We start from the raw sequence: 12500 nt of genomic DNA, 5'->3' as shown, positions 1-12500 counted from the left end.
TCTGTATGGGCTGCAGTTAGAGAATTTATAAGTTCCATCTCTCAGTAGGTAAATAATTGGACTAGTTATTGATTGATGTCTGCAGATGAGAACTGTCCAATAACTCAAAATTGTTGAGGCTTTCGTAGCCACTTGTTGACAAACTCAAAGCTTCACCTTCCATTGCCGGTGGTGAACTGGAGCCGAGCTCGCGGCCGCAGACTATATGTACCTGGCACGCTGACGTCCGAGGGCTTCTCCACGGTCATTTCCGGTGCGGTTCTCCTCTTGCTACCTGCGACGGTCGTTCGCTGCAGTACGGGAAGCCAGGATCCGTTTACCTTAAGGCTTTCCTCTTTCTTGTTCAAACTGTTCGCGTGTTTTTGTATTTCTACAGCTTCTCTGAACAAGCGCGTGTGATAGTGGTTCTCTACAGCCAGAACTTCCGTGTCGGCGAATTTTATTATGTGGTCAGTCTCATTCAGTGCGTGTTCTGCCACGGCCGATTTCTCCACCTGCCCCAACCTGCAATGTCGCTTATGCTCCTTGATCCTGGTGTTAATGGTTCGTCCAGTCATTCCGACATAAACTTTTCCGCATGTGCATGGTATGCGGTATATTCCCGACATTGCAAGTGGGTCTCTTTTCTCCTTCGCCGATCTAAGACACTCTTTGATCTTCCTTGTCGGTTTGAAAATCGTCTTTACGCCATGTTTGCGCAATATACGGCCGATTCTGCCTGTCACTCTGGGAATGTATGGCATAAAGGCCGTACCCGACATTTCTTTTTCTGGTTCCTTACTTCGCCGAGTGTTTGGCTCAGTTACACTTCTAATATAATTTGCGGAGTACCCATTGCTCCTCAGGACAGTTTCCAGGAGTTGCATTTCTCGTTTGAGGTGTTGCGGCTCACATATTCGTCCTGCTCTCGTTACGAGCGTATTAATCATGCCTCTTTTCTGGCTCGGGTGGTGGTTTGACAGTTTGTGCAGGTATCGGGCCGTGTGAGTCGGTTTTCGATACACGCTGTGTCCCAGGTTTTCGCCGTCCCTTGTGACCAGCACATCTAGAAATGGCAGTTTCTTGTCCTTTTCTACTTCCATGGTAAATGTTATGTTGGCATGGAGGCTGTTCAAGCGTTTTAGGAAGTCACCGAGCTTTTCTTCACCATGGCTCCACACCACGAAAGTATCATCGACCTACCTGTACCACACCTTAGGTTTGCAAGTCACCGAGTCCAGTGCCTGTGCTTTGAATTGTTCCATGAAGAAGTTGGCCACCACTGGACTGAGAGGACTACCCATGGCGTCGCCTTCCACGCCTAAGGTGTGGTACAGGTGCATCGATGATACTTTCGTGGTGTGGAGCCATGGTGAAGAACAGCTCGGTGACTTCCTAAGACACTTGAACAGCCTCCATGCCAACATAACATTTACCATGGAAGTAGAAAAGGACAAGAAACTGCCATTTCTAGATGTGCTGGTCACAAGGGACGGCGAAAACCTGGACACAGCGTGTATCGAAAACCAACTCACACGGACCGATACCTGCACAAACTGTCAAACCACCACCCGAGCCAGAAAAGAGGCATGATTAGTACGCTCGTAACGAGAGCAGGACGAATATGTGAGCCGCAACACCTCAAACGAGAAATGCAACTCCTGGAAACTGTCCTGAGGAGCAATGGGTACTCCGCAAATTATATTAGAAGTGTAACTGAGCCAAACACTCGGCGAAGTAAGGAACCAGAAAAAGAAATGTCAGGTACGGCCTTTATGCCATACATTCCCAGAGTGACAGGCAGAATCGGCCGTATATTGCGCAAACATGGTGTAAAGACGATTTTCAAACCGACAAGGAAGATCAAAGAGTGTCTTAGATCGGCGAAGGAGAAAAGAGATCCACTTGCAATGTCGGGAATATACCGCATACCATGCACATGCGGAAAAGTTTATGTCGGAATGACTGGACGATCCATTAACACCAGGATCAAGGAGCATAAGCGACATTGCAGGTTGGGGCAGGTGGAGAAATCGGCCGTGGCAGAAAACGCACTGAATGAGACCAACCACGTAATAAAATTCGCCGACACGGAAGTTCTGGCTGTAGAGAACCACTATCACATGCGCTTGTTCAGAGAAGCTGTAGAAATACAAAAACATGCGAACAGTTTGAACAAGAAAGAGGAAAGCCTTAAGGTAAACGGATCCTGGCTTCCCGTACTGCAGCGAACGACCGTCGCAGGTAGCAAGAGGAGAACCGCACCGGAAATGACCGCGGAGAAACCCTCGGACGTTGGCGCGCCAGGTACATATAGTCTGCGGCTGCGAGCTTGGCTCCAGTTCACCACCGGCAATGGAGGGTGAAGCTTTGACAATGCCAGCCACTCGTGCTGGCAAAACGTCAGAAAAATCATTAGATGAATGTCGGCCGAAGAACCCGAGACAGAAGCCAATAGGCAGTTTGTCCAATAACTGTTGTCAACTTTAGGCAACTGGCAAAGTGTTAGCATGCATTCACTTAAATCTTGCACTTAGTTTATGAATGTACAACTGTGGTCAATGTGGTGGATACATCAAATAGTTTAGGGTTTCAGTGTGCTCCGTGGTGACAGAAGTAAATATTGGTGGAAGAATGGGCTATTTGAATGTTTTGTAATGGGAGCATAAAGTAGTTCCTGGTCTGTACGCCATCTAGAAGGCAACTGGCAATACTACATGCAACACCACACTGAGACTGCCCTCTGTGTGGCATCCTCTGAAGTCACTGTGTACTGCTTTTGTGGAGACGCACCACACTCATAGTGCTTTTTGCTGATAATGCACATACAGTAATCAAACCAAATGGAAAACCTCAAACACTTGAAAATTTAAATAATTTTTTCTTGAAAATAATAACTGTTTCTCTGCAAATGGACTGTCATTGAACTTAGATAAAACACAATACATGCAATTCAGCACTGTTCAAGGCCTGACTACATTATTAGAAATCATGTATAAGGCTATAGCAATAAATGAAATAGCATATTAAATGAATTTCTAGGTGATTATATTGAAAATAACCTTAACTGGAAATCACATTTTAGAGATGGAAATGGTTAACTATAAATCACTGTATGCAAAATGCAATCATCATGTAAATATTCTGTAAGTTACCATATTTTTCACTGAGAAAATTTACTGTAATTGTAAAACTGATTCATTCCACATCATAGTGAGAAAATGCAGTTATGCTCCTTGGAACATGCAAATAACTAAACTTCCACTCTGCTGCAGCCACCTAATGCCTAATTGTAATGAGCTGCACAGTAGAGTGACAATCGGAGCCCTCCTATTTGCGGGATGTTGATGGCAAGGGTCAAGGAGGTGGAAGGGCATCATTTCTGCTGATTGTTTTGAAATTTTGTTCAAGAACTCATTGTTTTACATTAAAAGAGTACCTACTGTTAGTCTGACACATGTATGTGTTCGATTATACCTGAAAGGCAAAATGAATAAATCAAAGCAACTGAAGAATTATTATGAGATGGAGTTAATGATTTTCAATTTACTATTTAATCATTCCAATCACACTGAAAAATAGTGAAACTCCTGCAGATGTACTTCAGTTTAACATTGCCAGCTGTTCCAACCAAATAAAATAACACACAACAGTAATGTTAACAATTAAATAGTGCTATGCTACTTCTTTAATGACAAACTAATTAATTTCACTAATTTGCACTGCATTTGTGAATTGAAACATAAAAGTAATCAAAGCAAAGAGGTCTCTGGCAACAACTACACATTACAAACCATGTACTTTGACACCATGAACAAAGCATTATTGTGTGTTTGTTCATCAACCTTATGAACATGAACATCTGACTCACTCTGCTATACAGTATTTCGCATTCATACCTTAGGCAGCTCCAATTGGGACAAATGAGTGACAAGCAGCTGGTGCATGCAGAGTTTAAAATCCATATTTTCAGAAGGTCATAACTGGGTACTTTCAAAAGTATGGCCCAAATTTTCATTCGACATCAACTGCTGGGGCTGATATCTTGCAAATGTGCTATTTTGTCCTTAAAATATGAGGTCGAGTTGGCGATGTTTCTTCATAAGTTCCTGTAATGAGTGGCTGACTAGAAAAAGAGTCAAATCACAGCAATGATATTGTAAGTGTACAAAATCAGCCCAGAATGAATACTGAAGAGCAAAAATGTATAAGAAGTGTAATGATGCTGTCTAAAGGCTTCAAGAGATAACAGGCAAATGGCTGTATATGACTGTGAGCACATATTTAAGGGCAGAACTCCATCAGAGCATAAGTGCATTGTACTCCCTGCTTGTGCTGTCTGGGGAGCCATGAAGGGCTGTCATTACTTACTAACCTCAATACCTCAGACTCAATGGTGTTACTGTTGCACAGCAGAGAATCCAAATCACAGTTGGATACAAGATAAACTAAACTAAACAGTGCAGTATTAATGTGTTCCTACTTTTACACAGGTTGTGGTGTCAAGAGATGTGTTACTAACTGCATAGGTCACTGCAAAATAAGAATACAACTGCTCTCACCAATAATAATGCAAGGCAGGTGTAATAAAATTATGAAACAGGAGAAAACATTTCTACATGGTTTGTTCATTTATTTATTCATCACTACTGTAAATCCCACCATGAAGATGAATCTTCACTGATATAGAACAGCTAAGGTCTACATAAACAGACAGATGCATCCATCATAATTAATTCTGTGTGATTTGTTCATATAACAGTAAAGTGCTACACTGAATTAACATAATACAATGACTCTACTATGAATCAGGCTGCTACTTCTTCAAGTATGTACCAAATAGCTATTTTTCATCTAATACTGCCTACTTAGCATTTACACGAGTTCTTAGACAATCATCAAGGTATGTAAGTCACCTATGTGTTGTAAGACTATAGAAGCATATTTACAATTAACATCATTTCTTGTAATTTTGATATCAGGTATTTTCAGACTTTGAACCTAAGTGAATCAGATATTTTGCCGAAGAAGTGGCCAATAAGAGATGTTTTTAATTTTATTTTGTACTTGCAGTGATTCTCATTTCTTTTAGCTAGTTAAAGACATTTACACCTAAATACAGAATTCAAATCTCAGCACCAGGTATAGAGGTAAAATCTACATGAAAATTAATTTTGTGCTTTATATTGTGGTACTGTTGCTGTAAGATATAATAGGTGTGAACAGCAGATATTAGTGAACCTTCTGTTTGCATGCAAATGCACACATGAAAGCATTATATAATTTAAGAAAAATATATGTCAAACTTTTCTTATTAAGAGATTTTTGTGTTTGAGAATAATTCCGAATTATAATTTTTATCTGACTAATATTTGTGTACATTTCTGGGAAAAAAGTATACAGTGCTGTAGATGTATTTATATGAAATTGAACTGAAACAGCTATCTTGTTCTCTATTTTTAAAGTTTTCTTTTGTTTACATTTTTAAGTTGTATTCTGCAGGCATGTTTCGTACTTCATACAATTTGAAGGTGCTCCTAAATACTATTTCTAAAGGCATAGCTACACAAAATTGTTCTTCTTTTTAGATCTTAGAGTGAAATTACTAATCAGCGATTTGAAGGAGTGGTAGGTTTATCCCATGAAGAAACTGCTACAGGCATCTTTTTATATATTTTAAATGAGTAGGAAAGGAACTGAGTCCATTAGTTTGTGTTGCAACTTAAACAAACATTTTATCAACCCACAATACAAATATTTCAGTTGCACTCTGGACGAGTAAGAACTGTTCTGGTATTTTTGTGATGTTAAAATACATATTTCTAGTACTGAACAACACCTGTGTAGAGGATGGCAGTTCCAGACTGCCTTGAGACTGGACGCAGTGCCAATCGAGAAGCTCATTGGTGGGAGGGTCTTGAGCTGGCTCCTAAACAAACCAGACAGGGACTGCTGTCCAAGATATGGGACCCTCAGCAGCTGGAAAAGAAAGAAACAGGTAGGACAATTACTTTTCTTGAATAAATAAATAAATTGAAGAATACATCAGTATGTCATTTTACAGTCAGGTGTGTGAGGTGAACAAAAGTAAACAAACATTTCATTTTTTTAAATGAGACTTCATTAAAACTGATTTGAGATCTACAAAGCAATCACAGTTACTTTTCCACAAATTCATTATACAGATAAGCAGTTTTCAATTTGGCAGCAAAAACAGATAAACTATAACACTGTTCTTTTGAATATTTGTTACCTCTCAATAGAACATTATGCACCAATTCTTAACATGTGCTTGGTTTATTTTAACTACCACTGATACTCATGCATTAACTATTAATCTCAATTAACTTAGAACGGATAGAACATGTGGGGAGCAATGACTTTGGATAATGATTAAATATGTAAATCTTCTTCTTTTCTTTTTTGTAATAGTAAGAATAAAACAAGCATATTCAGTTACATGTGTCTTACTAAATAATAAATGCATGTAGTATGGAAGAATACCATAAGTTGGTAACCCACGGAATACAAAGTGACACAGAAACCCCAGGTAATGTACAAAGTCAAACAGCGAATTCATGCCATGTCTTCAAATGGGTTCAAATGGAAAGACAGTTTTAAGACTGCAAGAAGATCTGCAAAAGGAAATTAGTGATCTCCAAACTCAAACTGAAACACTCAATTATATTTAGTTATTCCCACAAACGACAAGACAGACTACAAATATGATAAACAATTTGCCCACCAAAGCCAGTGTAGTTCCCATACTGTGAGTAGAAGTACAAATTCTGAAATTCTTACCAGAGGAAACAGAACTGTGGTTTGCAATGTTAGACATGCCATTCATGCAAAAGATGTTATTAGTGATATTGTGGCAGTTAACGTCTTAGATGCCCAAGCAGTCACAGTGGTTTCAGACATTATACTTAAACCACCCTTCCAACAGCAATATCTCCACTTGAGGGACACCTTTTTCAGCCAAATGTGTAAATTAGTAAACCAACACATGCAACAAGTATTCCTGTTCAAACATGTCAGTGATACAACACTGTCAGAAATATGGCATCACCTAAGAAAGATCATCAAGGAAGAAGCAATGTCGGATGCAATGCTGCATCATTTTTGGCTAACACAAAATAGCTGTGGCAGTATGTCAGAAAAGTGATATTAAGTCTTTAGTATCAGTATCAAACAAAGTTCATGCTATGATGGAACAGGCAAACACACTGGCGGTGACTCAAGCAATTAACAATGTCAGCTTGGGTAAGACTGCTGCTGTATGACATGAACAGCAAACAAACATTAATGAACAGCTCCAAAATCTGAAATGTCAAATGAACACTGACAGTAAACAAATGGACCTGCACCAGTCAAATTAAAAAAGATAGTCACTCATTCCACCAGCAGAACAGAACTCAGAACTGATGGCCATACGGCACAAGGGAAACAAAATTACCCTATGTGCTGTTACCGCAGGCATTTTAGTGGTCAGGCCACAACCTGCACATCTCCATGCGCATTCACAAACAACATACATGGCTTTCAGTAGGTATTGAAAGTCACACTGTTTCACAAAAGTGCCAGCTCATAAACAAAGGAGCCATTATTTTTTTCTGAAAGCACTGTCAATGTCATAACCAAAACTAACCAAAACACAGCACTCAAACTTGCTGCAATTATCAGTGATAAATCGACCGTGGTCACTCACGCACTGAATCATCCATTTTTGTTTACATTATTGTGCAAGCAAACCATTGCTACATTATTGGCTTAGGTTGAGATGTAAATATGCAAATATATAGACAGAACGAAAGTGCACCAATGGGCTCACCTTACCACTTTACTGCAACAACATATGGCGAATGTATAGCAACAGTTGATCTGGGTTTCAGTCAGAAGTCCAAATGGAGGTTCATACTAACAAATATTATTGAGCCAGCATTGGATACAGATTTAATTCAACACTGAGGACTTGAATAAATCTCCATATGGTATAAGTCAAGATGGGCTGTGAGATGGTCACAGGTAATGAGAGCAAAAGTCGTACAGATAACATCATTTCACTCTGTAATTTTGTTATACCAGAGGTCAGACAGGAAGTTATCAGCCACTTCGATTAAGTATTGCACACTACAGTGTGCCATATTAAGACAACACACAGTGTGCCATATTAAGACAACACATGGCTAACCGGTCCTTCAATGGCCACTGAGATTGGCACCCAATACTTTTTTCATGGCAGAAGCAGAATTTGAGGAAATGTTACAAACAGGTATCATACATATGACATGGGCAGCACCAGTATATCTAAAGAAGAAGAAGAAGAAGACAAGATGTCTCTGACTGCCATCCAGGCCCTAATGTAAGGGTTTCCATGAATGTATTAGCCAGTGCTACGATTTGTTAGTGTGACTGACTGTAAAAGTGCTAATAACCAATTTCTTGTAGCAGAAGAAGACATTCTCAAGACTTCAGTGATAATGACTCTTTTGGTGTAAAAAAAAATAAAATAAAATAAAATAAAATAAAATAAAATAAAAAAAAATGCTGCCCAGTCATAGCAGCATTTTGTAGATGAGGTGCTATGGGAAATTTATTTTTGTTTTGTGTATATAGATGATATTTTGGTAGTTTTCATACAGCAGCATGACATGAGAAACACCTTAATGCAATGTCTGACATGATACAAAAATACAGTTTGATAGTAAATGAAACAAAATGTGTTCAGTTACAAAACCAAGTAACTTTCCTTGGCCATACAGTTTCTGTGATCAGTATTTGTCCACCATAAAATAAGATAAAGGTCCTTAAAAACATCCCACATCCAACAGATTTTCAGCAGTTAAGAAGATTCCTGTGAATAATTAACTTCTACCACAAACTCCTGCTGGGAGCAGTGGAGACATAGGCACGGCTGACAGCAGCACTGGCAGGTAACAACACCATGGGCTGATGTCCACTACCATGGATGTCAGAGGTGCAACACACCTTTGAAAAGGTAAAAGCCAGAAAAACAGTTCTCTTGTGTCCCCTGTACATAGTGTACCATTAGCTGTGGTGGTAGATGCTAGCCAGAATGCTGTCAGTGTGGCTCCCCATCAATATGCTGAGAAGTGTTTTAGATTTTTTCTCCATCCTTATGCTGAAACCAGACCATTGTAGTCTAGTTTGTGGGGTCCCTTTAATCCCACAAACCAACCAGACATAACCCAATTACATTCACTTTTAAGAGACTGAAGGAGCTTTGTTCTCCATGACAGTTTTGCCAGTATTAGTTCATTGGAAAATTCATCTACATCTACATTTATACTCCGCAAGCCACCCAACGGTGTGTGGCGGAGGGCACTTTACGTGCCACTGTCATTACCTCCCTTTTCTGTTCCAGACGCGTATGGTTCACGGGAAGAACGACTGTCTGAAAACCTCCGTGCGCACTCGAATCTCTCTAATTTTACATTCGTGATCTCCTCGGGAGGTATAAGTGGGAGGAAGCTATATATTCGATACCTCATCCAGAAACGCACCCTCTCGAAACCTGGCGAGCAAGCTACACCGCGATGCAGAGCGCCTCTCTTGCAGAGTCTGCCACTTGAGTTTGCTAAACATCTCCGTAACGCTATCACGCTTACCAAATAACCCTGTGACGAAATGCGCCACTCTTCTTTGGATCTTCTCTATCTCCTCCGTCAACCCAAGTTTTGTAAGCCACCTCCTTTGTTGATGGACTACATTTTCTAAGGACTCTCCCAATCAATCTCAACCTGGCACCCGCCTTACCAACAATTAATTTTATATGATCATTCTACTTCAAAATATTCTGTATGCATACTCCCAGATATTTTCCCCCCAGGGGCTCAGCATTCAATTGCTGAGTACGGGCTTGGCGACCCCGGGGTCCTGAGCTGGGGACTGGTCAGCGCCGCCAGTCTCCTGTCTCCGTAACCCCCGGACATGCTTCAGCGACCACCGTATGGCGCGGCGGTGGAATGTTGTGTGCTGCGGGGAATGGTAATCTTGGCTTGACCGCCTGGATTGCGAGGAAGGACAACCTCTATAAAAACCCCTCAATCTTCCGGTGTGCTCCGCGCCTATGAGATGCATGGCTGTTGGGGTGGAACAGTCGCAAGCGGGCAACCTCTGGGGCACCTGCCGCACCCCAGTTGTATAAGGCTTACTCAGGCACGCGGGGCTCTGTCTGAGCGGACCTTTCGTTCCCTAGCTGCTCGTGGGACCACAATGGACCCTTCGCCCTCTACGTTTCCCCCTACCAGTGGATTGGGTGGGCCACTGGTAGGAAAACACACCCAATCGAAAAAGCGACTTCGTGCTGGGAGTCCTCCAGCGCCTGGTGTTACTAGAGATTTATCAGACTGTCGTAACAGAGCACATGCTGATATCCAGAATGTGTTTTTGATTGTTAAACGGAAGGAAGGTAGCTTTGAGAGAGTTTCACCCTTTTACATCCACAAGGGTCTTGAGGGAATTGCAGGAACACTGAAATCTGTGAAGCGTCTGCGCAATGGGACTCTGTTAGTTGAAACTTCTAGTTCCCGTCAAGTCACTTCTCTTAGGAAAGCAACCTGTCTCGGAGAGTACGCTATCGAGACCGAGCTCCACTCCACTTTGAACTATAGTAAGGGTGTTGTGACATGTAGGGACTTGGTGGATATCCCCAAGGACGAGTTGAAATCTGAGTGGGCTGACGAAGGTATTGTCGATGTGCAGCATATTATGAAACGAGTCGATGGTGACCTAGTCAAATCCGACTCGTTTATTCTCACGTTCAATTGCCCGAGACTCCCGGAGCATGTTAAAGCGGGTTTCTTACGTTTGCCAGTACGGCCATATTTCCCCAACCCAATGCGCTGTTTTAAATGTCAGCGCTTTGGGCATACTACGTTGGGGTGCAATGGGATAGCCACTTGTGGTAAATGTGGTCAGCCTGCCCATGAAGGAGCCGATTGTTCATCGCCTGTGAAGTGCGTGAATTGCTCTGGGAGTCACCCTGTCTGGAGCCGGGTCTGCCCCATCTACCTCGACGAACGTAAGATCCAGGAGATCAAAACATCTAAGCGCATCCCCTATGGTGAGGCTAAGAAGCTCTTTAAGGCCATGCAACCTCCTGTGTTTACGACATCTTTCGCTTCCGCTCTGAAAAAACCGGTACAAATGGCCACTGTTGCTACGCAAACGGAGGTTGCTAGTGTTAGCACTAATACCTGCGTTTGCCAGTGCACTTGTGCTGCTGCGGTTGTTTTGCAACCTGTGGCTCTCCCCGCAACGTCGGACAAGGCTGTGGTTGCTGACATCGGAGTACTTCCTGCCTCTTCCCATATGGCGCCTTCTGCCAAGGCGGTTACAGCTCCACCTGCTGCCAAAGCTCTGCCTTCTCAGCCCCCCAAGACAAAGACGCCGAAGGTGAAGGTTTTGCCACCTGCGGAGACTGGTCAGGGTCGGTCCGATGACGAGGCCATCGTACTGTCTGACATTTCCCGTGGGTCGTCATCGGAGCTGATGGACATTGATGTCGACCGGGGGCGATCTTCTCGCCCCAGGAATAAATCTCCGGCCAGTACGGGCTCTCCTCCAAAACACAGAGGCAGGGTGAAAGTTCAACCACCCTGATCACTGGCTCCCATATTACAGTGGAACCTGAATGGGTTCAGGACGCATGTGGCCGAATTACAACTCCTTGTACGAGAGTGCCCTTTGTGCTTATGTCTCCAAGAGACACATTTTCGGGCCACTGATGCTCCTTCTTTACGGGGCTATACCGTATATCGGAAAGATGATCTGACGGGGGAAAGGGCGAAAGGTGGTGTTGCGGTTTTTGTCCGTGACATGCACCCCTCATCTGAGCTCCCTCTCGTTACAGACTTGCAAGCAGTTGCAGTTGACCTTCTCGTGGGTCGGAGGCTCACGGTCTGTTCCCTTTATTTACCACCTCAGGTTGCGATAGACTCTGAGGCTCTCACAGACCTTATTAGCCAACTCCCCCGCCCATTTCTTCTTCTGGGGGACTTCAATGCTCATAATGTCTTATGGGGCTCTTCGACTACTTGCCCCAGGGGTCGCCTTCTGGAAAACCTCATGATGTCTGAAGAACTGTGCCTCCTGAACTCTGGTGCTCCCACTCATTTCTGTACTGCTTCTGGGTCGTCATCAGCTATTGACCTTTCCTTTTGCTCTCCAGCACTCGCCGATTCTGCTCTGTGGGAGGTTGCTGCAGACCTCCATTCTAGTGACCACTTCCCCCTTTGGATTCGCCTCCTGGATGAGGCTGTGGTATTACCAGTGCCGCCCAGGTGGCACCTCTGCAGAGCTGACTGGACACTTTTCGGCCGACTGGCTGTTTTGGAACACCGTGCCAGCATCCACGAATGGGTAGACCATGTTACAGCCGTGATCTCCCATGCTGCTGACTTATCAATCCCACGATCGTCCGGTCATCCCAAGAGGCGTCCTGTGCCTTGGTGGACCACTGAGTGCCGCTCAGCTATCCGAGCCCGCCGTGCAGCTTT

General features: G+C 42.9%; 1 protein-coding gene across 1 annotated transcript in view; it reads left to right on the top strand.

The window, feature by feature from the left end:
• Window positions 1-12500, top strand: part of LOC126204148 (SANT and BTB domain regulator of class switch recombination-like) — a 159597-nt gene that overhangs the window by 91915 nt on the left and 55182 nt on the right. The window contains exon 8 of the mRNA XM_049938557.1: window positions 5837-5977. Within this exon, the coding sequence (XP_049794514.1) occupies window positions 5837-5977 (141 nt within the window). The remainder of the gene's footprint in view (window positions 1-5836; window positions 5978-12500) is intronic.

Source organism: Schistocerca nitens, chromosome 9 (assembly GCF_023898315.1).
Source record: "Schistocerca nitens isolate TAMUIC-IGC-003100 chromosome 9, iqSchNite1.1, whole genome shotgun sequence".
Lineage (NCBI taxonomy): Eukaryota > Metazoa > Arthropoda > Insecta > Orthoptera > Acrididae > Schistocerca > Schistocerca nitens.
Note: the sequence above shows the minus strand (reverse complement) of the source record. Positions and strands in the feature narration are given on the sequence as shown.